The sequence below is a fragment of the Silene latifolia genome, chromosome 9 (assembly GCF_048544455.1).
Source record: "Silene latifolia isolate original U9 population chromosome 9, ASM4854445v1, whole genome shotgun sequence".
Taxonomy (NCBI): Eukaryota; Viridiplantae; Streptophyta; class Magnoliopsida; order Caryophyllales; family Caryophyllaceae; genus Silene; species Silene latifolia.
Genome location: NC_133534.1, coordinates 6,122,020 through 6,149,728, shown reverse-complemented (window position 1 = coordinate 6,149,728; position 27,709 = coordinate 6,122,020). Strand labels below are relative to the sequence as shown.

General features: G+C 35.9%; 1 protein-coding gene across 1 annotated transcript; it reads left to right on the top strand.

Annotated features, from left to right (window-relative positions):
• Positions 1-1,469: 1,469 nt before the first annotated feature.
• Positions 1,470-11,925, top strand: LOC141598868 (agamous-like MADS-box protein AP1). The gene is made up of 8 exons (XM_074418681.1): positions 1,470-1,875; positions 7,556-7,634; positions 8,043-8,107; positions 9,170-9,269; positions 9,396-9,437; positions 9,640-9,681; positions 9,906-10,045; positions 11,519-11,925. The coding sequence occupies exons 1-8, from the start codon at positions 1,691-1,693 to the stop codon at positions 11,622-11,624; spliced, it is 759 nt and encodes a 252-aa protein (XP_074274782.1). The 5' UTR covers positions 1,470-1,690; the 3' UTR covers positions 11,625-11,925.
• Positions 11,926-27,709: the final 15,784 nt, after the last annotated feature.

Genomic DNA, 27,709 nt, shown 5'->3' with positions numbered 1-27,709 from the left:
TCGATTACTACAACTAACAATTTTTGTTTTTTTCTCTTTTAATTATTTTTCAACTATCATTGTACAAAATAGGCCTAATAAATAATTAAATACTCTCTCCCTAAGATAACAAGTAGTTTTAGTATTGTAATTATAAAATTCTTGATAAATATGTCCATCATTATTAAAAAAATTACCAAAAAGAATAATTTGTTTGGTATATAATAAATGTTTTTTCGTATTCTAATTTTGCGTCGGTTTGATAGTTTCGTATTAAAAAATCCTTTAAAAAAAGATATTCTTTAAGAAATTAAGACGTATATGGAATGTATGAAATTTTATTATATTAATATTGATTTCGCCGCCACGTAGTAAAGTCTTTTGATTTTGTAAAATTTCCGCACCCCCTCTGTTCAATTCCTAGAGCCGCCACTGTAAGAGCAATAGCAATAGAAGAATTTTATATAAAGTTCTTCTTTTGCCATGTCATATTTTAGTAATTTCAATATTTAAGAACTTTTGTTTACAATAGATCACATTTATATAAAGTTCTTAAATTGAAAATAAATTATATGTAATTGGCCTTTCATAATTTTCAAAGTCATATTTATTGGTCACCAAATTCCAATATTAACAAACTAAGTTCTTATTTTAGAACTTGGTTCTTTATTTTAAGAACAACTTTTAGTTACAATAGATGAACTTTATAATTTGGGGTTCTTATTGAAGACCCCAAGAATAAGAACCATTATTGCTATTGCTTTAAGAGTTAATTTGTAAAGAGATGAGTTGAGCCGAACTGAACTGAACTAAATAGAGTTAAGCTGAACTGAAATGAGCTGAAACTAAGTCCAAAAGAACAGGCCCTAGAGCACGAAAGTTGACCCGGTCCGGAGAATCCGACCAAAATCATCCGAAATTCAATTTGATAGACCTTGGAATTTGGGTGAATCGAAATTGACTTGACCTGACCTGAAGAGAGGTTGAACTGATAACCGATGGCATCATTATGATTTGTTCCAACCCGAACCACCCGATAAGTTCATTGGTACCCCATCTTATATTTCTAACATGAGTATGGTGCCATAGCAGTACGGAACTGGGTATCATCGGTACACATCTCATATTTCTACAATAAATTAATGACCTTTGATTCTAGATTTAAGACTGAACCGATATTTAGCTAGATCGTTAGACTAAACCTAGGAGTGTACCAATTATTAGGGAGTATTACCCATTTTTGCTTAAGACCGTCTTAACTATTTTTGGGGCAAGGAGCGGAATTTTCTAACACAAACCTATTTTAAATTGACTCGTATTTCGACCTAATTCAAATTAATTGTTTTTCTCCTTCTCAATAAAAGAAAAGTTGAAAAATTAAAATGTGAATCACACTACTTGGAAAATCACTGTGTTTGTTGGGTCACAAAAAGTCATGTACGGAGTGCAAGAGTAGTAGACAACTAAAGAGAAACAACCATTGAGAACTTGACAGCACAATGCCCTAAATTAAATCAAATTAAACCATTTTTGGTTTCTATTTAACCAAACAAATCCCAACTATAAACCCCAACAACCTCTTCAAAACATAATCAAATTCATCATAATCATTTCTCCCTCTCTCTATATATATTTATATGTCTTCTTTTTCATAATCGCATAAAAAATTAATCGTATTATATCATATATTATATTATTCGGAAGTCGAATAATGGGGAGAGGAAGAGTACAACTTAAGAGAATAGAAAACAAGATTAATAGGCAAGTGACATTTTCAAAGAGAAGAAGTGGAATTATTAAGAAAGCTCATGAAATTTCTGTGCTTTGTGATGCTGATGTTGGTCTTATTATTTTCTCTCATCGTGGCAAACTCTTTGAGTTCTCTTCTGATTCTTGGTATGTACTTATACTCCGTCCTTCGGTAGGTCTTACTTAAAACCGTCTTAACCTAAGTCCTTTCACAACCTTTTTATTTCCATGTCTGTTTTAATCGGTTGTATGAGCTGTTATAAGTTAAGACGGTCTTAAACACCGGTTTAATATAATTTTTAATCCTAGGTTTGGTATAACGATCTAACTAAATACCGGTTTCAATCTTAATTTTGGAATACGAGGTCACTAAACCGAGTTAATTATTTTATTGATATATTATTATTTCGATCATTAAAATATTTCATGTGGGTATGGTTATACTTAAAATCAATATCATCAGGGTATCGTAGCTTTATTATAACGGTAGATCTATGGTAAGATCGTTGTACGACATATAATGGTTGTGGTTATGAGTTATGACTTCATTTAATGGTAACAATATAGGAGGTATATAAATTACTCCGTATAATATTACTTTACTTTTGTTTGTAAGCTGACAATTTTATTCGAGAATTTGTGTTATAACGGTAGATCTATGGTAAGATCGTTGTACGGCATATAATGGTTGTGGTTATGACTTCATTTAATGGTAACAATAAAGGAGGTACATAATTTTTTACCCTTGTTTGTAAGCTGACAATCTTATTCGAGAATTTGTGTTATAAATTACTCCGTATTATATTACTTTACTTTTGATTGGCTAAATAACATGTGATTGATAATTGCCTAAAAATGTGTTAATCGTAACATCTAAATCTCTAATTATTTTTCTTGTGACAAAAAAGAGCTTGTGACATCTCACAAACGCCTTTCATTTTATTGTTATTTAAGCTGGTTATGAGACGTCACAGGCTTTTAAATCTCTAATTATTTTTTTTTGCAAGACGATCAAGATGTGGTTTCATTTTATTGTGTATGATTTATTTTTAGTAATTTTTCATTTTTTGTTTAAGTTATAGCCTTTTAGGATTTACTGTAATAATTACATTTATTATTTATTCCTATTTTAGTATATGGTAATAAATTCTTGTTGGAATTTCTTACATTTCTTTCATCATATTATATGTTTTTGCTTGATTTGGGTAAATTATCTTTTCACGTGGGAAGGTCGAAATTTATTTCCAGGTGATTTTGGAAACTAATTATTTAATCTAATATAACTATATAAGGATGAAAAAAAGCACCTGAAAGAAAAAGCCTGTAAGAGAGTATGAGGAAGAAAGGAGGTTCTTTAAATGGTACTCTATGATGTAAACTCTTGTATGCATTGGGAAATATATTGCCCTATTGATACTAGGAGTATAGATTTAGCCATGTTTACTCAAATAATTGTTTGGTATCAAGTCAATAATTAAAGACCGTAAATAAATTAGGTCGTGTCGTGTGTTAGCGTGTATCTGTGTTAACTTTTAATGTGTTATTATTCACCTAATCAAAAACCGACATTTCATAAGTTCTCCGCTGGCCATCTCTCTCAACCTAGCCCAACCTATTTAATTGCTTAACGCAGTTATTTTTAAGGAGTCTATTTTCAACTCACTTAACTCGTTTCACCGGTTAAACTCGTTAATTCAACTATGCTTTATAACTCATTAACATAACAATTAAGAATACTAATTCTTGTTTTAAGGAGATTGGTTGGATTATCGTGGCATGAAAACAAAATTATGACAATTTTAGATAATCGGTTATTCTTTTTGGTTTGTGTTTAAGGCCTCAACACTAATGTGATTCGTGTAAGCTTTGTATTGTATCCCTATAAGTTTAGATTGATTCTCTTTCACCATCCTCATTCAAGAAAGTCATTTTAATCGAGTCACCAACATATTAACTCTTATTCTTTTTCCATTATTATCTTATTATTTTCTATTTTTTATAAACATGATTTACTTTTTCATATTGCTTACTTTCTTTACCCCCACAAAGTTGTAATAACTTTTTTATTACTCGACCAATATAAAGATGACACTTATTAGGTCACTAATTAACAAAGTTAAGTTCTTGGAAGAAGGTCATCACATGACCTTCTTTTACACTGAGACATCTTAAATGTTTAGTATTCGATTAACTTGACCTATCCATCTCATGACTTGGTTCTCTCATGATCTTGAATGAGAGTGGTTTTAGACACGTAGGGAAATTGGTTTGTTGATTTAAACACATTTTTGTTTAAGACAGATATAATTATTATAAACAAAAAAGGGTCAACTTCATGGAGGAGACAAAAGCGGCTTAATGTCTAGAGAATAACAAATTCTTGTCTCATCTATCTGTATAGGGTACTATCTGATTTTTTTTTTTTTGGATAAGGAAAGGAAACTAGGTTAATCGTAATCGACCCATAACATCTTCGCTGATGAGAGCGGTAATCGAAAGTGCGGTAATCGAAAGTCAAGAAAACTTTCAGATTACCCAAACCATAAGGAATAAAGGGGAGCAAATGGTACAAATTAAAACTCTCCAAGAGAGTCTTTCAATACTTTGCAAACCCAAAGAACTGAAATAAAAAAAATTAAAAAGTAAAATAAAATAAAACTGAGACATACAGGGAGAAAGAAAGTAAAGACGGAGACAGCAGAGGAAAACATATTTCCATTATTGAAAATTCTCATTCTTAAAAAGTTGAAACTAATAAAGACATCACAACCTTTTTGTAATTATCAATACCGGAGGTTTAAAGATTCAGATCTGAAGTTGAAGAAACCAAATACTTCCAACATAATTTCTGATTGTGTTTCGCTAAAATCAAATCATGAGTTCAAACCTCATGAAACTTTTCAGTACAGATTCTTGTTTATTTTTAAACTTCATGCTAAAGATATATTAATTGTAAATAACTCTCCGGGTTAAAAATGGAGAGTAAGAACAATTAGATCTTGAAAAAGGTAAAAAATAAAACAAGAAAAAGAGACCGAAAAGAAAGAGATTCAAAGACTCATCTTTTTTTTTTTCTTAAAGATTGAGGACTTTTAAGTGGTTTTTCCTCTCTCTAAAATGTTAAAGAGGAGGAGCACACCCTTGCTTTGTCTATATGTTTTACTTAATAATCATGTCAACCAATAATCTAAACTAATGATTTAACGTATTCATTTGTTATACACATTTTTTTAGTAAGGTAGTCGTTCTTTAGTCGGGCGTGTCGGGTCCTCGGTCTGGGTAGAATATGGGTCAGGTCGACTACGAGTCAGGTTGAATACGGGTCAAGTTAGGTCAGAATACGGGTAAACAAAGAGGTTCTAATGCCTTTTTAATTTTATGTTTTTTTTAAGTAAAAATATTTGAAATTAATATTTTAATCATAATTCTTTAACTATTCTTTCAAATATAATATATAAAAATATAAATATTTTAATTAAAATTTTGATTTACCTTTGACCCAATGGGTCGATCCAATCGAATCGGATTTCAATACTAAAATAAAGGGTCATTTTGAATTCGCGCCGCCAAGTCGAAATTTTTAGGTCTCAACCCTAAAATCCTATTAATAAGATTCCTTGTAAAAAGGATAATTTTGTTAACTACTCCTTTCAACTTGTGTGTCTCATTTCCGTGCTACTAACTACTGTGATCCGTTTACGATCCGTTTTACGCAATACGCCTTACTCCCCCAATCCACATTAAAGGTAACATTCACTTTTTGGTGGTCAAACCTCACAAAATTTAACCAAGAATATAGTTAAAATTAAAGAACTTTGAAAGACGAAACTTACATATATAGATTGGGTTTTTCTAACCTAAGGTTAAGAAAGCCAAAAAAAGAAAGAATTTAATGATATCTTTATGGAAATTGTAATATACAATTACTTTTACTTTTTTTTTCCAAGAAAAACATTTAAATCTTTCTATTTTTGCTTTCTTAATCTATGCCCACTGGGCATAGGATAGAAAACCCGATATAGATTTTGTATGAAAAACTCTTTCGGTCAAATATCATCTCGAAGACCAAGGGTTATCTTTGATGTGAATTGGATGGAGATTAGTTTAGAACCACTTTACAAAAGACCAATTGTTCACAATGTATGCTCCAATTATTATGAGAAAGTTGCACAGACAACAAAGAAAAAAATTCCTGGATATTACACGAAGGATAATAATCTGACAGCTAGTCTTGCTATAGACGGATATATCCGTCTATAGCTAAAGACGGGTCAAATAGCTTGAAAATGGTCACATTTTTGGCCCCCCACCATCCCACTTGTTGTTTGTCCTATTAGGAAGGTGGTATTATATTTGGCCCGTCTTTAGTTATAGACGGATATGTGCCGTCTATAATGAGATTTTGTGATAATCTGAAGCCGGTATGGGCATGGGAACGTGTACTAAATTCAGAGATTTGACTATACATACACTATCTTGCATTCTTGCTCATGCCAGTCTCACATTTTTCAATTTATAATACGGAATTGCAGGCTCTTAATATTTCTGTACCTAGTCACCAATAATAATAATAATAATAATAATAATAATAATAATAATAATAATAATAATAATAAATTAAACTCTGTACCTTAATTTATACAGTAGAATTCTTAATTATTTTTAGTACAGCATATAATATAGCTCTTCATAATGAGGAGTGTAGGAATCACAATTATTTTCCTTGTGTTAATTCATTTAAGAATATGTTTTTTTTAAAGTAACTTGAAAAAAAGGGTGGATGCTGTCGTGTTAAGATGAAAACGAGTTGAATATGCTCGCTCCGTCTTGCATATATAGGACATACGGAGTATCTTTTGTTAGACTTTAGACATCCTTGACTCGTTTTAAGATTAAGATGAATATTAAAGTCTTAAATAAGAGTTTGTGGTTTTAGTTATTCACAGCACTTAATAAACCGTGATTAATAAATAAATCGCGTAAATTGAACAATGTAAGTCAATCATTTAATTTGGCTGAAATTGTGGAATTCCCTCCATGTTCATAATAAGTAGGCTTGGGTAGAGCTAGCAAGTCTGATCCGACCAAACTCAACCGACCCGACCCGATGAGGTGATGATGACCCGTAACGGCCGTAAGTCCGTAACCCAACGTAAAGTGATCAAACTATGGGGTTGTATTTGAAATGTGCTTACTCTTGTTTGTTGATTGTTTTTGTATACTACGGAGTATTAGATTAGGTTAGATTTTAAATTGAGTTTGATGAATAAGAAAACTACTTTTATGTGAATAGGGCATATGTCAAGTTATATTACAATTACTTTCTTGTGAGTGAATATTTTAGGAATTACTCCCTCTGTCCCGGTCAATAGTTATCTATTTCCATTTTGGGGTGTATCATTGAATTGTTATCTATTTTTATTTTTGACAACCTTTTGTGGATCACATTTCATTCCATGTGAGACTTGTGATTTGTGTGGTCCAAATTCATTCATACCTCTTTTTTTAATCTTTGTGTCAAAAGTAATAGATAACAATTCACTGAGACGGGGAGTATCAATGTATCATACCAATATGAATTTGTTTGTTGATATACAAATACATAAAACTCCTATGAAATTGCACAAGCAACTAATTACAAGTAGCAAAACACTCAAGCAGACTACTTTTAACTCGTTCCATCTTAGTCATTTGTTTTCCTTTTAGAATCATTATGAGGGGTAATCAAAAGTAACATATGATTGAGACGAAAGGAGTTGAGGACTTGTAATAAACTCGCAATAGAGAATATTCAAATTAACTAATTAATGTTTTCATGATTTTGAAGCATGGAGAAGGTTTTAGAAAGGTATGAGAGATATTCCTATGCAGAGAGACAACTATCTTCAAATGATCCAGAAACTCAGGTATATCATACTCCCTCCGTCTCAGTTATTTAATTAACTTTGATTTTGCACAAAGACCAAGAAGATGGGAGGAACTATTTGTGGGTGTTGTTATTGAGTGATAAATGACTTTCACAAGTATTCTTAATATAAAAAGGTAAACAAATGAATATGACACCGATAAATAGAATATACAAACAAATGACCAGGCCAGGATGGAGAAAGTATATTATTGTCGCTTTCATAATTTTTATTTATGGTTATAACCCGCCCCCTTCCATTCAAGTAGGTGTTTACTTGTTTCTTCTGTTACGAAGAGTATTTTAATGAAACGTAAACAAATAGTTGAATATGAGGGAGTACTTTGTAATGAATTAACAGGTAATCATCATCATTTACCATCTTGTTGATTGCTAATTGTTTAAATAGGTGAATTGGACATTTGACTTTGCCAAACTGAAGGCCAAGCTTGACCTACTTCAAAGAAATCACAGGTGAGTTCTTTGCAATTCTAACAAAAATAAATTAAGGAACTTGATTAAATTAAACAATAAAGAAATCACATTTAATTACTCAAATTAAACAAAATTTCCAAAATTCAAACAATAAACACAAAGGATTAACAATAATAATAATTAGGGAAAGATTAGAGTGTCTTACAACCAAAAGATTACACCTTCAGGATTGGATTACGAGAATGGATTAGTTCTCCATTCTAGATCTAAAAACCCAATTAAAATGATATCTTTCAAATTACAACTTGATTAATAATAACAAAGCATAAGATGGTGAATCCCTAATGGTATTCACCTATATATAATCCTAGGTTAAAGAGGAAATGATGGGCTTAAGTTGGATGAAAGCCCGTAATCAAAACGCATAATACCCACAAAAGGCGCACGGTGCGCCCTATAGCTTGGGCAAGGCGCACGGTGCGCCCTTGCCCCTGGACTGCATTTTTCAAATGACCATATCTCTCTTGTTACTTGGCCAAATGAGGTGTGTGACCTGTCGTCGGAAAGCTAAGAACATAAGCTTTCACCTCCACTTGGCCTTGCATCGAGATACGAATTCTAGAAATCAAGATATACTCATTTGAAGCCAATCCTTTATACAAAGGAAGCTTCAAATCTTCAATTCCCTTTCACTTCTTCATGTTTTAGCTAGTCTTCCTTCTACCGACGAACCACTTAACAACACAAGGGAGGTTCCATCCTAAAACCAATTGGCAATAGGAGGAGTAGCCCCCTTGGTTATAAAGTGGGACACTCACATGTGGGATAATATGAGATTCTTCACAAACCACGTCCCAATGCCGCTTTATTATGCATAAAATAAGCAAATTAGATGGTAAGATAATGAACTTATCAATATACTTATCCTATAAATTTCCGACAAAATGGTAAAACTGCATACATTCGATTCCATGACCCCTCAACACGCATTGGGTTAATGTCGATTTATAATAAGCCTGTCGAGTGTCGACTTCTTGTACGTGTAAGTGGTTATATAGTGGTATGGTTTATGAATATGTTTTATGTACAATTGATGATCAGGCACTACCTAGGACAAGATTTGGACTCACTAAATATGAAAGACATACAGAGTTTAGAGCAACAGCTCGACACTGCCCTCAAACATATTCGGACAAGGAAGGTAAATTAAGTAAACATATATTTCGATAAATTAATGGTCAAATTTGACATCAGTTAATTACGCAACTTAAATAATCGACCGTGACATAATTTTGGAAGTAAAGTATATGTTTGCATTATGTGACAGAATCAACTGATGCATGAGTCCATCTCTCAGCTTCAAAAGAAGGTAAACCCTTGGTCTGTTGGTCATCAACCTAAAGAAAGTACTTTATTACCTTTAATAATTTTCAGTACTATTCCATGAACAAATTTATTTAAATTTTTATCGTTCAGTTTTACGTACTACTAGTAAGTAGTTAGTAGTAATAATACTCCCGATCAACACAAAAAAATTATCGTTAGAGTAATTGATACTCTTCTTTTTACAGGAGAGGGCAATGCAGGACCAAAATAACACATTGGCTAAGAAGGTACATCCGTACATACATGAACTAAGTCAAGTATTCCCTCTGTTTCAATTCATAGTTATTTGTTTGATTTCTTTTTGTACGGAGGATTTTAAACAAAGATAACTATAGATTAGTACGGAGGGAGAGACTGAGAGGTCGACACATTAGTTTAGTTTGCGAGTCTAAATAAAGTTGCGTAAATTTGAATGTTTTAAAGTTAATTTGTTTTGAAAATATTAATGAAGATTAAGGAGAGAGAAAAGATTGCTGCGCAATCGTCACAAGGGATGCAATGGCAGCAACAGCAAAATCATCATCAACAAAGTCTTCCTGAAGCATCAAATTATGAAGCATTTCATGCTCCACTTCCTTCTTTGAACATGAGGTATTATTATTAGATTCTTTCCTCATCCCTCTCCATCCTGATTGCTTGTTTACCTTTGATTTGACACAAATATTAAGGAAATAGTAGGGTTCCATTATTAGATGATCAGTGGACCAAATTGAGTGTCGATGATCAAAATTTTCATTAAAGACATTCCTAAAATAAAGGGTAAAAACACCCCTAATAGAAAAGGTAATCAAATGACGGGATGACGGAAGTACTTTTTATATAATCTTAGTTATCCTTTTATTTGAAATATGATAGCCATTTTGACACAAGTTTTTTATTCTTCACAATTTATCAATGAGGTAGTTTTCTTAATTAACGAATTACGGAGTATATAATTTCTCAATGTAAATTCCACATGGGATATAGTTTTTTTTAGTATGTTTCTTTTAAAACAGTTCCAAGACTATATAACTGGATGTACATCCAAGGTTATTTTAGTCTTTCTCCAAATATTTTTACAAAAAAAATAAAATAACGTAATTTAAATTTGAATTCAATCCTTCTTCTTTCTCTGATTGCTTCCATATTTTTCTAACTTCTCTCCATCTTCATCCATTATCCAGTTAATGAATTATATTCTCTTTTAAATTATTATAATTAACTGAATATATGGAACAAATCATATGACGTGACTCGTGAGGGAAAAAAAATTTATCCAAAATTTTTAATGCATGAAAATAGTTGAAACTCGTATTCTTATTACATTAGCTCGTATTATTATCTTAATAACTCGTATTCTCATGTGCTTGTATTTTTAAGTTCGTGATTCTTTTAAGCTCGTAATCTTTTTACATTAGCTCATATTCTTATCTTAATAGCTCGTATTCTTATGTACTCGAATTTTTGAACTTGTATTCTTCTAATAATAGTTCGTATGATTGGTGTAAAAATTTACCTCAAAGTATTAGATCCATTTTTCCTTCTTGATGTTGATGATGTAAATTGCTTCTCGTTCACCAAAATATTATTAGATGCGTTTTTCCTCCTTAATTATGATGTCAATTGATTTCTTTTCACCATATTAGAATCAGAATTACGGATTGTTTAAGAGAAATTTAGAGAAGAGAAAGAGGGGGTAGGGTTTGTCGACAGGAGAGAAATCAGAATTAGGGAAAAATGGAGATGCGTAGAATTTTTTTTTGGACTTAAATAGTTTAATATGTAATATATGGGCCTGTTGTACAATGCTACTGTACAACAGGTTGTATGATCCTATTTGTGCTTTTAAAACGAGTAAACGACAGTATTTATAAGATAATAATTAACAACTTTATTAATTCCTAGAATAAAAAACTTCTTGAATATATAGGAAAACTACTTTTTATTAATTCCTAGACATTCTCATTTTATTTGAATGTTTTAAGTTTAAGACAAATATTATCGTATTAAATAAGAATTCGTGATGTATTTTATTCATTTTGTAAGCTTTATAGCCTTGCTTATCAACTCAAAATGATAATGCAGCAATTCATACGAAGGAGAATTGGGTGGACAAGGTAGAAGGAATGACCTAGATTTGTCCCTTCAACCAATCTACTCATGCCACATGGGATGCTTTACTGATACATGACGACCCACTCCATATTATAATTACATGGATAAATTGTTGTAGACGCAAGTTAATAAAAACATCATGTTTTAACATGTTTTCTAGACACCTATCAAAAAATTAACATTGATGATGCATGTCTTTTATTTGAATTCAAAATTCATATGAATTTCTGAATGTAAGTTATTCAGAATATAGCAATGTACTTGGGGATTGGCAATTATCTACTTTTGTTGTAAAGGAAATCGCGAGAGCGATTTTGACGATGCTGGTGTAATTTGAACCAAGGTCATGACTCGTGAACAACTGAACACCACTCTAATGTTTTTACTAATTAAATTAGTTGATATCTACAAAACTTGTGATTATCCACTAAACTAGCTGATATCTAAAGTTTTCATAAACCTTCAAATGAGACGATATCATGACCCATATTTGTGTATTTTCTAATGAATGTGGTCATAATCGATCTACTATCAACCGTATATTCTTATGGCTTAAGGTGCATATTGGTGGAACTAGAATTTTAAATTTGAGTCCAAAAGCAAAAGCTTAGTGTTTATATTCTTTGTGTCGAAAAATGAACAAGCTTATTTTGAAGGTTAGTGGAGGGAGCATATACGATGCAGACCTCATTTTGAAGAAGGAAACGTTTAGAGGGTGCACAAGTATCATGGAAGCCGTTGCACATGCTTTGCTTTGAGAATCCTTGAGCAAAGTTGGAACTCAGGTTGAACCATGTGAAGTATAGTAGTACTAACCATAGTTAGCCTTACTAATTCTACTTTGTTACTACAAACTAATCTTGTACTCCGTATATAACTAACAATGGTGTTCATCAACTCCATTGTTGCTTGTTCAATCATGATTTCATGTTTTGACATGGTATCAGAGCAGGACTAGCTCATGTCTCTTGATTATCAGCTCATTTTCTTGCTTCTGCTTTTCGTTTTTTCGATCACAATCTAATAGCAGTCCATATCCAAATCAGCCCATTGCACTCAAGAGAGTCGTTGGCCTCTCCTTCAATCATGGGATTTCCATGATTCATTCCTCATATGTAATATATTATACTCCCTCCGTCCCGATCAATTGTTGTCCTTTCGTTTTGGCACAAAGACCAAGGAAAGAGGAAAAGGTCAATAACTAAATGACAAGTGGAACAAATTGAATAAGATTGATCAAATTACTCATCAAGTTCATTCTTAAAATAGAAAGGACAATAAATGACTGAGACACCCAAAAATGGAAAAGGATAACAAATGACCGGGACAGAGGGAGTAGCTGTTAGTTTGTATTTACCAGAAATAGATAGATTGCTCTTTTGTATAAATAGCTAGTCATACAATCTTGTAAAGAATGATCATTCTTATGCAATATAATCATTCATCATATATTCCAAACTTATCATGGTATATCAGGCTAGGAAATTTTATTCTCTGCCTCTTCTTTCTCACCGAAAATAAACTTGATTTTTTTTTTACCATGACGAACTCCGACGGTTCTAAGGTCATTAATATTCCTCAACAACAACAACAATTTTCGATCATCCAAGTCGAAAATACCGGTTCTAATATCACACAAATTGCTTTTAATGGATCGAATTACGATGAATGGTACCGTTCTTTCCATCTTGCACTCATCGCAAAAGGGAAGGAGGGATACATTGACGGAACTACTGTAAAACCCGCCGAAACCGCCTTTAATTTTTCCACCTGGAGGGCCACGAATGCATTGGTCACAGGTTGGATCTTCAATTCCATCGAAGCAAACACACGACGCACAATTTCGACTCGACCCGAAGCAAAGCAAATATGGCTCGATATTAAAAATCGATTCTGTCAAGGTAATGATCCTCGTGTTTTTCAATTAGAAGTTGATTTAATTGCGTGTCGTCAAGGTCCGACTGAATCCTTGATGTCATATTATGGCCGAATGATCAAAATATGGGATGATATTATCAGGTTTGATCCCCTGCCTACATGTGATTGTAACCCATGCAACTGCAATTGGGTCACAAAAATGGATGCTAGAAGGGAGAAGAAAAGGGCTCGGGATTTTCTCATGGGTCTGGATGCGAGGTTCGACAACGCGCGATCACAAATTATCGGTATCACCCCTCTTCCTAATTTAGATCTTATATACAATAGACTTTTACAGGAAGAAGGGCTAAGGTCCTTATCTCGTTCTACAACTCATATGTCTTCTCGTTCTACAACTAATTTAGATCTTATATACCCGAGATTGATTTTTTACACACCGGCACCCTCATATGTCTTCTGTTACTCGAAAAAAATTGTGTGGACACTTTATCTAACTCGAGGAACCGTCCATGTGATTTACGGGCATTTTTGTTCCGGAACCATGTAATCCCGAAAACGTGTATTATACACTTTAATTTCAACCGTTCGGGAAGTTGTGTCGGGTTATGTTTCCTTCTCTCCTGGTTTTTCCAGAATGTGTCCGAGGTTTTTCAGGGGTTGCCTTCTTCGATTTCTGCACCAAATAACAAGTATTAATCCATTTTTAACGAGTATCCGTTTTTCACCCGAAAATAGTTTATTGCACACCGACACCCTCAAATGTCTTTTGCTACTCGAAAAATTTTGTGTGGACACTTTATCTAACCCGAGGAACCGTCCATGTGATTTACGGGCATTTTTGTTCCGGGACCCTATAATCCCGAAAACCGTGTATTATAGTATTCAATTTCAGCCGTTCGGGAAGTCGTGTTGGGTCATGTTCCTGTCTCTCCCGGTTTTTCTAGCACGTGTCTGAGGTTACTTCAGGAGTTGCCTTATTCGATTTTAGCTACAAATAATAAGTATTAATCCATTTTTAACGAGTATCCGACTTTCACTCGAAAACAGTTTATGGCACACCGGCACCCCTTAAGGTCTTCTGTTGCTCGTAAAAGTTTGTGTGGACACTTTATCTAGCGTAAGGAACTGTCCGTGTGATTAACGGGCATTTTTGTTCCGGGACCCTGTAATTCCAAAAGCCGTGTATTATACAATTCAATTTCAGCGGTACGGGAAGTCGTGTCGGTTCATGTTTCCTTATCTCCCGGTTTTTCAAACACGTGTCCGAGGTTATTTCAGGAGTTTCCTTTTTCGATTTCAGCACCAAATAACAAATATTAATCCATTTTTAATGAGTATGCGAGTTTCACCCGAAAATAGTTTATGGCACACCGGCACCCTCTAAGGTGTCCTGTTACTCGTAAAAGTTTGCGTGGACACTTTATCTAGCCTAAGGAATCATTTGTGTGATGTACGAGCATTTTTATTCCGGGACCCTGTAATCCCAAAAACCGTGTATTATACACTTCAATTTTAACGGTTCGGGAAGTCGTGTCGGGTCGTGTTTCCTTCTCTCCCGGCTTTTCCAGCACATGTCCGAGTACTTCAGGAGTTTCCTTATTCGATTTCAGCTCCAAATAACAAGTATTAATCCATTTTTAACGAGTATCCGACTTTCACTCGATATTGGTTTGTTACATACCGGCACCCTCAAATGTGTTCTGTTACTCGAAAAAAATTTGTGTTGACACTTTAAAAAACTCGAGGAACCGTCCGTGTGATTTACAGACATTTTTTTCGGGGACCATGTGTAACACCCCAAGAGATGATTGAGAGTAGGGCTGTTCATTCACGGTTATTCGGTTCACCGAACCGAACCGAACCGTGTGTACGGTGAACCGAACATGCGGTTCGGCTACAAGGCGAACCTAAACCGAACCGTTCCATACGGTTTTTCACGGTTCGGTTAACCGCTTTGTACGGTTCGGTTCTACGGTGAACCGCAAACCGTGAACGTAATGAAGAGCCGAAAACAAATCTCTGAACCTAATTAACAAATTTCACAGTTTCTAACCTTACACAACAAATGCTTCTTGTTCATAAACTTTAGCCAATAAGATAACATAAAAGGCTAAAAATTTAACAATTACAAATGATTACAGATCTATATTAGCAAACACAAAATTAACAATTACAACAAATTACAAACAAACCTAATATAAATTGTCAAAATAAGTACAAAATCAGACCCTCGAAATCCGACGGAAGTACACAACTTCAGATCTGTGCTCTCTTGCAATCGAAGTTCATTCTTCGTTCATCGGAGACAAGACTAACGGCGGTGACATAGCGAAATGAAGGTAGCAATCAATTTTTTTATGGTGCGATCGAAGTTCGGTGGTCCATGGTCATTATTGTAAAGAGAAAAGAAGTGACGAACTGCTATGTCGGCCTGTCGAAAAGTGGCGCGTCGGAGGAGGACAAGAACTGACGGCATAAGAGAAAGGGAGTGAGAGTTTGAGTAAGGTTGGGAGAGTGAGTTTATGATGAGATTTAGGGTTTTAGGGACTTTATCTAATATATATGGGCTGGAAGTGTAATGGGCTTTTAAGTTTTCAGATTTTAGTCTTTTTTTTTTTAATATCTTTACACGGTTCGGTTCGGTTCACCGTGAATTTTTTTTGCGAACCGAAACCGAACCGTTCGCACTCAACATTAACCGGTTCGGTTAACCGAACTGCTATAGGCAATTCGGTTCGGTGAACCGAACCTAAAAAACATGCGGTTTTCCGGTTTCACGGTACGGTTTTTGCAGTTCGGTTTTTTATGAACACCCCTAATTGAGAGTAAGTTGTCCCATATCGGGAAAATATTGAGCTTGTGATATGTTTATTAAGGATTCCACCCACCACTTAGTAACAAAGCATTGTGCTTTTGGGCTTAAGTGAGGACAAATAACGGGCCCAAAGGTGCACACCCATCTTATTGGGTTGTGCTACAACGGTGGCTGGTCGGGTTGTTATAAATGGTATCAGAGCAACCCCGCGACCGTGTGATGAGCCTGTGGTCAGGAGTACTCGGGTCACCCACATAGCGGGAGTGGATTCTGGGCCTGGATGCGGTCAAGTTTGAGGCACAACGAGGACGTTGTGTTATTTAAGTGGGGGAGTTTGTAACACCACAAGAGATGATTGAGAGTAAGTTGTCCCATATTGGGAAAATATGGAGCTTGTGATATGTTTATTATGGATTCCACCCACCACTTAGTAACAAGGCCTTGTGCTTTTGAGTTTATGTGAGGACAAATAACGGGCCCAAAGGTGCACACCCATCTTATTGGGTTGTGTTACAACGGTGGTGGGTCGGGTTGTTATACCATGTAATCTCCGAAACCGTGTATTATACACCAAATAACAAGTATTAATCCATTTTTAATGAGTATTTGACTTTGACCCGAAAATAGTTTATGGCACACCGGCACCCTCAAATGTCTCCTGTTACTCGAAAAAAATTGTGTGGACACTTTATCTGACCCAAGGAACCACCCGTGTGATTTACGGACACTTTTGTTGCGGGACTCTGTAATCCCGAAAACCGTGTATTATACACTTCAATTTCAGCCGTTCGGGAAGTCATGTCGGCTCATGTTTCCTTCTCTCCCAGTTTTGCAGCACGTGTCCGAGGTTACTTCAGGAGTTGTCTTTTTCGAATTCAGCACCAATTAATCAGTATTAATCTATTTTCAACGAGTATTCGACTTTCACTCGAAAATAGTTTATGGCACACGGGCACCGTCACATGTCTTCTGTTACTCGAAAAAAAATTGTGTGGACACTTTATCTAACCTCAGGAACCGTCTGTGTGATTTACGGGCATTTTCGTTCCCGGACCCTGTAATCCCGAAAACCGTGTATTATACACTTCAATTTCACTTGTTCGAAGTCGTGTCGGGCCATGTTTCCTTCTCTCCCGATTTTTCAAACACGTGTCCGAGGTTCCTTCAGGAGTCTCCTTTTTCAATTTCAGCACTAAATAACAAGTATTAATCCATTTATAATGAGTATCCGACTTTTACCCGAAAATAGTTTATGGCACACCGGCACACTCTATTACGGGTGGGCACCGGTCCAAAACTGGACCGGACCGGACCGGAACCGATTTGGACTAGAACCGGAATTGACAAAATTCATGGACCGGGACCGGACAGGATTACAAAAAATCCGGACCGGAATTCAAGACCGGACCGGAATTACCCACTTTTTCAAATTCCGCTCCAAAAATTCTGGTCCATTGGACCGGATCTGACCGGAATAAAAATACAATTTTAAGAAAAAAAATGTAAATAACAATAATTCCGGGAATTGCGGTCCAAACCGGACCGGACCGAAAAATACCGGAATCTTGGAAAATGGTGGACCGGAGACCGGACCGAAATTTTTAATTCCGGTTCCGGTCCACTAGATTCCGGTCCGGACCGGATTATGCCCACCCCTACCCTCTATGGTCTTCTGTTACACGTAAAAGTTTGTGTGGACACTTTATCTAGCCCGAGGAACCGTCCGTGTGATTTACGGGCATTTTTGTTCCGGGACCCTGTTATCCCGAAAACTGTGTATATACACTTCAATTTCAGCGGTTCGGGAAGTCGTTTCGGGTCATGTTTCCTTCTCTCCCGGTTTTTCCAGCATGTGTTCGAGGTTACTTCAGGAGTTGCCTTATTCGATTTCAGCTCCAAATAACAAGTATTAATCCATTTTTAACGAGTATCCGACTTTCACCCGAAATTTGTTTGTTACACACCGGCACCCTCAAATGTGTTTTGTAACTCAAAAAAATTTGTGTGGACATTTTAAAAAACTCGAGAAACAGTCCGTGTGATTTATGGGCAGTTTTTTATTTCGGGACCATGTAATCCCCAAAACCGTGTATTATACACCAAATAATTAATATTAATCCATTTTTAATGAGTATCTGACTTTTACCCGAAAATAGTTTAGGGCACACCGGCACCCTCAAATGTCTTCTGTTACTTGAAAAAAAATATGTGGCACTTTATCTAACCCGAGGAACTGTGCGTGTGATTTATGGTCATTTTTGTCCCGGGACCTTGTAATCCTGAAAGCCGTGTATTATATTCTTTAATTTTAGTCGTTCGAGAAGTCATGTCGGGTCATGTTTCCTTCATTCCCGTTTTTCCAGAACTTGTCCGAGGTTACTTCAGGAGTTGCCTTTTTCGATTTCAACACCAAATAACACAAGTATTAATTCATTTTTAACGAGTATCCGACTTTCACCAGAAAATATTTTATTGCACACCGGTACCCTCAAATGTCTTCTGTTACTCGAAAAAATTTGTGTGGACACTTTATCTAACCTGAGGAACCGTTTGTGTGATTTACGAACATTTTTGTTTCGGGACCCTGTAATCCCGAAAACCGTGTATTTTAACACTTCAATTTCAGCCGTTCGGGAAGTCGTGTCGGGCCATGTTTCCTTCTCTTCCGGTTTTTCAAACACGTGTCTGAGGTCGTTTCAGGAGTTGCCTTATTCGATTTCAGCATCAAATAACAATTATTAATCCATTTATAACGAGTATCCGACTTTCGCTCGAGATTAGTTTATTGTACACCGGCACTCTCTAATGTCCTCTGTTACTCGTAAAAATTTGTGTGGACACTTTATCTAACCCGAGGAACCGTTCGTGTGATTTACGGGTATTTTTGTTCCGGGCCCTGTAATCCCAAAAACCGTGTATTACACTTTAATTTCAGCCGTTCGGGAAGTCGTGTCTGGTCATGTTTCCTTCTCTCCCGATTTTTCTTGCCCATGTCCGAGGTCGCTTCAGGAGTTGGATGAGTGCACGAGTAAGTTGCAGATTCAACTATTTTGTGATTAAAACTCATTTTTTTGGTTTAGAATGAAATGTTGGAGTGTCTTATCCATGCGTGTTTGAGTGTCAAGTGTTGCCAAGAAACCATTTCAACTAACAGCTTTAGCAAATGGGTTGCAGTCTTAAGATTAATTTTATACTCTAAGACGACCTCTTAGGCCATCACACAAATGTATGTTGGGCTTAAAGTGTAGATACAACTGTAGGCATCATCATACTTTGGGCTGGACATTGGGCCGGACTGGTGCGGGCCAAGGGCGGGCTGGGCTGGGGTAGAGCGGCACTGGCACGACACTAACATAGGATCAGGCTGGGCTGGTTTTGGTCAGGCCCGGGCACGACACTATAGGGGCGGGCTGGTTACATTTTATTTTTTATTTTTTTTTTTTTTTTTTTTTAAACGGGCTGGAAACCGGGCTGGGCTGAAAAACCCAACACTAGCACAGCCCGTAAGACTACGAGCAACATAGCTTAAACATACTTGGTGCTTATTTATATTTTAATTTAAAAATATGGGGCGGTGAAATTTGAGTCCGTGGCTCTGATAACTTGTCAAAAACCATCTAAAAAAAAATCTTAATCTAATGACTTTCACAAGTGTACAACACAATTACACGGAGTGATATATAAGACTACGAGCAACATAGCTTAAACATCTACCACCATTTGATTTTTTTTTTTTTTTTTTTTTTTTGGACATTAAATAATATAACATTCAGAACTTTTATTACACAAAATAGGTAGTAATTCCATGTCGGCAAGTGACAAATGAGAAAGTTAAGTTGTTGTTGGAGTTGTGGACGACAAAAATGAATGGCAATTTTGATTGAAAAAATGACGTGATATATTCCCAATTTAAAACAACACCGGTTTGCTTAAGACGGTGATATCCATTTTAAGTTTAAAACGGTTAAATACTAGTACCTTTATAGCCGGGTATATAAGAAAAACCCTTTACCTTTTTTAACGCATTCTGCGTTTGTCTTATTTATCCTACATATAGGGTCGGTTTTAAAGAAAATTTGTCTTAAAACAATATTTCGGTGGTGAGTATTAGCAACACGAAAATGGGATGGAATCTAACTTATTTTCACAGTTCATTTCTTGTCCTTCTTTCCTTATCAGAACCCACAGTGGTACGATGTAATCTCTACCATATAAGTTTTCTCTATCGTTGTCTTCAATTAGTCTCACTATAAACGGATATATCCATCTAAAGTGAAAGACGGGTCAAATATACTTAAAGTGGTGATATTTTTTGCCCCACTATGCAACTTGTTGCTTATCTTATGCTTAAAGTAGGTGGATATTTGGTTCGTCTATAATTATAGATGGATATCGTCTATAATGAGAATTTGTGCATTGGCTTTAGAGGTAATAAATGATAAATGAATTAATTGGGTCGGGTTTGTTCAGATTAATTTGAGTCGGGTTAATTTGAGTTTATCGCTATTTCATTTTATGTTGAGTTATTTTGGATTTCGGGTCAAATCTAATTGGCAAGTAGTCGAGTCATTTCAGGTTAGACTCGTTTTGGGTGGAGTCATTTTCGGATCACTGATAAAAAATTAACACTAAATTGACAAACAAAGGGTGTTTTACAATATTAGTTACTTTTATTTATTATGAAACCATAAACCAATAAAACCTTTATTTTTATAAATTTAATATTATTACTTTTATTTATTATGGAGTCATTCTGATTGGGTCAAGTACGGGTTGAGTGGCTTTGAGGCGGGTCCCATGTATCGGATTGGGTCAATATGGGATCAATCGAGGTTCAAGTCAAGTCAATTGGTTTTAAGTCATTATCAAGTCATACAATTTCGGGCGACTTTTAGGTTTTGGGTTGGGCTTATCGGATCAAATTAGCTTTTTTCTAATATTTTGAAGTTTTTTCGGCCATGTTTACTCAAGTTATTCTACTTATTGTTAAGAACGTATAAGGGAAAGGCTTGATTTTATTAATGAGCCAAAGGTGGCTTATATAGTTACAGGGCATAATGTAAATGCAATCATAATAATATCGCTAAAATATCGCAACCGAATATATAATATCCTCTTAGTATAATATCTTCCTAATACCCCCCTCAGTGGAGCATGGAGATCGATAATGCCCGACTTGAGAAGAACGTGAAATCGAGGAGAGCCCAAGGCCTTGGTGTAAATGTCTCGATTGCATATGAGTGGAGACATGTTCTGCTTTGATCAAACCGTCAACAATAGCGTCACGTATGAAGTGACAGTCGATTTCGATATGCTTCGTTCTTTCGTGAAAGACGGGGTTATGGGCAAGTCCCAAGGCCGACTGGCTGTCTGTGAAAACCTTCATAGGAAGAGGGATATGGACATCCAAACTTACCAATAACCCTTTGAGCCACTTCAATTCACATAATAATGCTTTGCCATAGAACGATACTCGGCTTCAGCGGGAGGATAAAGAAACCGTATTTTGCTTCGCCGTCTTCAAGATACGGGAGAGCGGCCAAGAAATACATGCCAACCGGTGACCGAGCGCCGTTTTATAGGATCCGCGGCGTAATCAGAATCACACCATCCTGTAATGTCTAAGGTACTGTCCGAGCGCAAGAATATACCCTGTCCCGGACTTCCTTTCAAATATCGCACAACCCGGAGAGCTGCCGCGAGATGTGCTTGCCGAGGCTGGTGGAGAAAACGAGAGAGAATATGAACGGCGTAAGACAAATCAGGCCGTGTGACGGATAGGTAAACAAGTCGACCCACCAATCTACGATAGGACTCAATATCATCAAGAAGCGGACCATCATCAAGACTAAGATTATGATGCTGTTCAAGAGGTGTGAGGGCGGGTTTTGCTCCAAGCAAGCCAGTTTCAGAAATAATATCAAGAGCGTATTTACGCTGACTGAGATAAATACCGTCATTGTGACGAGACACCTCTATGCCAAGGAAATATTTAAGAGGACCGAGATCCTTCATATGAAAGCATTTTCCCAAATACGTCTTGAATTGAGCAACAACGGAAGAGTCATTACCAGCAATGACAAGATCGTCAACATAAATGAGTATAAATAAACGAACCTGTCCTTGCGAGTAAGAGAATAAGGAATAATCAGAGTATGACTGACGGAAGCCATATGCCTTGAGAGCAGTTGTTAGCTTAGCAAACCCAGCAGCAGCGAGCTGTTTCATCCATATAATGATTTCTTCAAACGGCAAACTTTGCCGGTCTTGCCTTGACTAAAACCAGGGGGAAGTCGCATATAGACTTCCTCATTTAGATCACCATGTAAGAACGCATTGTGAACATCCATTTGATGAAGCTCCCATTTTTGAATAGCCGCAACAGCTAAAAAGGTACGGACTGTGACCATCTTGACAACAGGCGCGAAAGTTTCAGAGTAGTCAATACCCTCTACCTGATGATTGCCAAAAACAACAAGGCGGGCTTTCAATCGCTCAATGGTACCGTCGGAGTTATATTTGATTTTGTAAACCCAACGGCATCCAAGAGCTTTTTTACCAGAAGGAAGATCCGTCAATTCCCAAGTCCCATTGCGCTCAAGAGCATCAATTTCATTTTTCATAGCTGTACACCAATTAGCATCACGAATAGCCTCCTTAAAAGACGGAGGCTCAACACCGCTAGTAATAGCAGCAATAAAAGCACGATGTTTAGGTGAAAAAGAATGACAATTGACATAGTGAGCTAAGGAGTACGAGTTACCTGAAGAGGACGCGGATTGGAGAGAGCTGGATGGACTTTGTGTGGTGGCTAAGACATACTCGCGCAAATTGGAATTTGGTATTTTGGGGCGTTTTCCCCGACCAAGAGCATCAGTATCATGGGTCGCAGAAACCGTCCCCGAAATTCCATCAGAGACCGAGACATCGGCAGAAGAAGACCCGCTGGGCTCGACAATCTCAGGAGTAGGCCCAGTATCCGGCCCAGTTTCCGGCCCGTTAGTGCTAGGACCCGGATCATCAGACGCAGCAGTCGGACCAGCAGTGTCATTGGTATTGAAAAAATCGAACACCTCCTCGGTTCCATTAAACGGAATGTCAGGGATGGGAGTAGAAGTGTCAGGCTGTGAAACCACCTCGGTAGTATAGGGAAAAATAGACTCGTGAAAGGCCACATCACGTGAAACAAAATAGGACCCCGTATCAATGTCGTATAATTTCCAACCCTTTTTATTGTGAGGGTATCCTACAAAAATGCATTTACGACTCCTCTTGGCAAATTTATCCCCTTTTGTATTCTGATTGTGTGCAAAACTGAGACACCCAAAAACCCGCAAATTTTTATAGGACGGTGGAGTTCCGTATAGGCATTCATACGGAGTTATGTTATTGAGCAAAGCGGAGGGTGTTCGGTTAATTAAGTAAGTGGCAGTGAGAATGCATTCCCCCCAAAAAGACTTAGGTAATTGAGATTGAAAAAATAATGACCGAGCTACTTCTAAAAGGTGACGGTGTTTTCGTTCGACTCGCCCATTTTGTTGGGGCGTGCCAACACAAGAGGTTTGAAAGATTATACCAGCTTTGAAAAAATAACCGGCCATATTATTAAATTCCGTACCATTATCATCATGGACCATTTTTAATTGTTTGGAAAATTGGGTCTCGATCATGGAAATGAAACTCATAAACATGTCAGAAACTTCCGTCTTATCAACCAACAGATAAACCCAAGTGGCGCGGGAGAAATCATCAACCAAGGTCAGAAAATACTTGGCACCACATGAGGAAGGAATACGGTAAGGTCCCCATAAATCACAGTGAACCAAATCAAATAAACCAGAAGCACGTTTATTGTTCAAATCAAAACTACTACGATGCTGTTTTGCAAAGTGACATGCCTCACAAACATGTTCTTTATTAGAAATAAAATTACGAGCAAAGGGAATAGCCTTGACCACTTTTGCAGACGGATGTCCTAAGCGAATTGAGGATTTTCGTGGTTTAATGGTGTTTTAGGGTTAGGGTTTTGTTTTTGTGTGAGAGCTCCGATACCATGTTAAGAACGTATAAGGGAAAGGCTTGATTTTATTAATGAGCCAAAGGTGGCTTATATAGTTACAGGGCATAATGTAAATGCAATCATAATAATATCGCTAAAATATCGCAACCGAATATATAATATCCTCTTAGTATAATATCTTCCTAATACTTATGCAAATGAAGTTTACTACTCCACTACTCTCCATGGTAGTATGGTTTAAACTTAATTTGACTTGTTAGGGTGCAAACTGCAAACCCTTATTCCACATCGGTAGAATAAAGATGGAAGCTTATCTTTATAAGTGTTTAAAAAATATAATAGTACGAGGCCTTTTGGGAAGAGGCCCAAGAGTAAAGCCGTGAGGGCTTGGCCCAAAGCGGACAATATCGTACTATTATGGGTTGTGGACACGGTGCAGCAGAGGCCCAACACGGGATATTCACGCTTCCGCACAACATGACTTATGTCGAATATTTCTTGAACTTATGTCAACCAAATTTAAATATTGAAATGTAATTACTACTTGGAAAAAAAAGAGGGCTGATTTATATCGACGACGTTTTTCAGAAAAAAAGACGATAACTGTCCTTCCACTCATCCAACACTTTCTCTCTCTAAAAAATTTCCTCTCAACTTCAACTAAATTAAAAAAAAAAAAGCAACAACAACAATTAACAACACGACGGATCTCGAATCACCGGTACTTAAACAACTTAATCGCTTCACTATTTGGTTAATTTTTTTTTTGTGCACCGTTAAATCTATTCGATAATTGATTTACGTCATGTATTGACTTAGTAATAACAAACATTGCAATTTTTCTGCGTAAATCTGAAATTTGTACCCCCAAGGTTGAACCATGGACCAAACTTTGAGATCTAACGTTCAGCCATGGACCAAACGTTGGAAACCAACGTTTGCCGTGGTCCAAACGTTGGAATCCCACGTTTGGCCACGGAGAATTTTTTTTTTTTTAAAAAAAAAACTCTCCGTGGCCAAACGTGGGATTCCAACGTTTGGACCACGGCCAACGTTAGTTTCCCACGTTTGGACCACGGCCAACGTTGGTTTCCCACGTTTGGACCATGGCAAATGTTGGTTTTCACCGTTTGGTCCATGGTCGATTGTTGAATATTAACATTTAGTCCATGAGCTAGTTCATTTTTTTTTTTTAAAAAAAACCGTGTTTAATATGTTTATTTGCCGATTTTTTAAATTTATTTAAGTTTTTTAGTCGATGTGCGTTAATTTCTAACATCTTTTAATTGGTTTAATGCGATGAGATATCGAAATGGTTTTTAGTAGAATTTGAGAGAAAATTGTTTAGAGAGAGAAAATAGTGTAATTATGCAAAGGGCATTATCGTCTTTTGGAATGAAAACGTCGACGATATTTACTAAAACGTCGACGATATTTACTAAAACGTCGACAAAAAAACTGTTTTTGATTGGGTCACAAACTAGCAGTCATGTACGGAATACAAGAGTGAGAGACAATTAAAGAGATATACTCGTACAACCATAGAGAACTTGACGGCACAATGCCGTAAATTAAACCATTTGGTTTCTATATAGTCACTTTGTCCGGGTCATTTGTTGTCATTTTTCATTTTTTGGTATCTCGGTCAATTGTTGTTCTTTCTATTTTGAGAATGAACTTGATGAACAATTTGATCACTCAATTTGGTTCACTTATCATTTAGTAATTGACCCCCTCCTCTTTCCTTGTTATTTGTGTCAAAACCAAAGGACAACAATTGACCGAGACGGAGGGAGTAACCGAAAACTTTCAACTATAAACCTATGTCCGGTTCTTTTTAACTGATAATAGCTCAACTTAATTAAACTGAATTTAATGGAGCTGAACTGAACTGAAGTAAGAGTTCAGGGACGGTTCTTGAGGGGGTGCAAGGGGCGCGGCCACACCCCCTCTAAGTCAGAAATAAATAAATTATTGTGCAATATATTTCATTATTGTTTGGTTGGTTTAGTGGTAAGATGCATTTATTCTAACCTAGAGGTCGTGGGTTCGATTACTACAACTAACAATTTTTGTTTTTTTCTCTTTTAATTATTTTTCAACTATCATTGTACAAAATAGGCCTAATAAATAATTAAATACTCTCTCCCTAAGATAACAAGTAGTTTTAGTATTGTAATTATAAAATTCTTGATAAATATGTCCATCATTATTAAAAAAATTACCAAAAAGAATAATTTGTTTGGTATATAATAAATGTTTTTTCGTATTCTAATTTTGCGTCGGTTTGATAGTTTCGTATTAAAAAATCCTTTAAAAAAAGATATTCTTTAAGAAATTAAGACGTATATGGAATGTATGAAATTTTATTATATTAATATTGATTTCGCCGCCACGTATTAAAGTCTTTTGATTTTGTAAAATTTCCGCACCCCCTCTGTTCAATTCCTAGAGCCGCCACTGTAAGAGCAATATCAATAGAAGAATTTTATATAAAGTTCTTCTTTTGCCATGTCATATTTTAGTAATTTCAATATTTAAGAACTTTTGTTTACAATAGATCACATTTATATAAAGTTCTTAAATTGAAAATAAATTATATGTAATTGGTCTTTCATAATTTTCAAAGTCATATTTATTGGTCACCAAATTCCAATATTAACAAACTAAGTTCTTATTTTAGAACTTGGTTATTTATTTTAAGAACAACTTTTAGTTGCAATAGAGGAACTTTATAATTTGGGGTTCTTATTGAAGACCCCAAGAATAAGAACCATTATTGCTATTGTTCTAAGAGTTAATTTGTAATGAGATGAGTTGAGCCGAACTGAACTGAACTAAATAGAGTTAAGCTGAACTGAAATGAGCTGAAATTAAGTCCAAAAGAACAGGCCCTAGAGCACGAAAGTTGACCCGATCCGGAGAATCCGACCAAAATCATCCGAAATTCAATTTGATAGACCTTGGAATTTGGGTGAATCGAAATTGACTTGACCTGACCTGATGAGAGGTTGAACTGATAACCGATGGCATCATTATGATTTGTTCCAACCCGAACCACCCGATAAGTTCATTGGTACCCCATCTTATATTTCTAACATGAGTATGGTGCCATAGTAGTACGGAACTGGGTATCATCGGTACACATCTCATATTTCTACAATAAATTAATGACCTTTGATTCCAGATTTAAGACTGAACCGATATTTAGCTAGATCGTTAGACTAAGCCTAGGAGTGTACCAATTATTAGGGAGTATTACCCATTTTTGTTTAAGACCGTCTTAACTTACCTGAATATTTTTGGGGCAAGGAGCGGAATTTTCTAACACGAACCTATTTTAAATTGACTCGTATTTCGACCTAATCCAAATTAATTGTTTTTCTCCTTCTCAATAAAAGAAAAGTTGAAAAATTAAAATGTGAATCACACTACTTGGAAAATCACT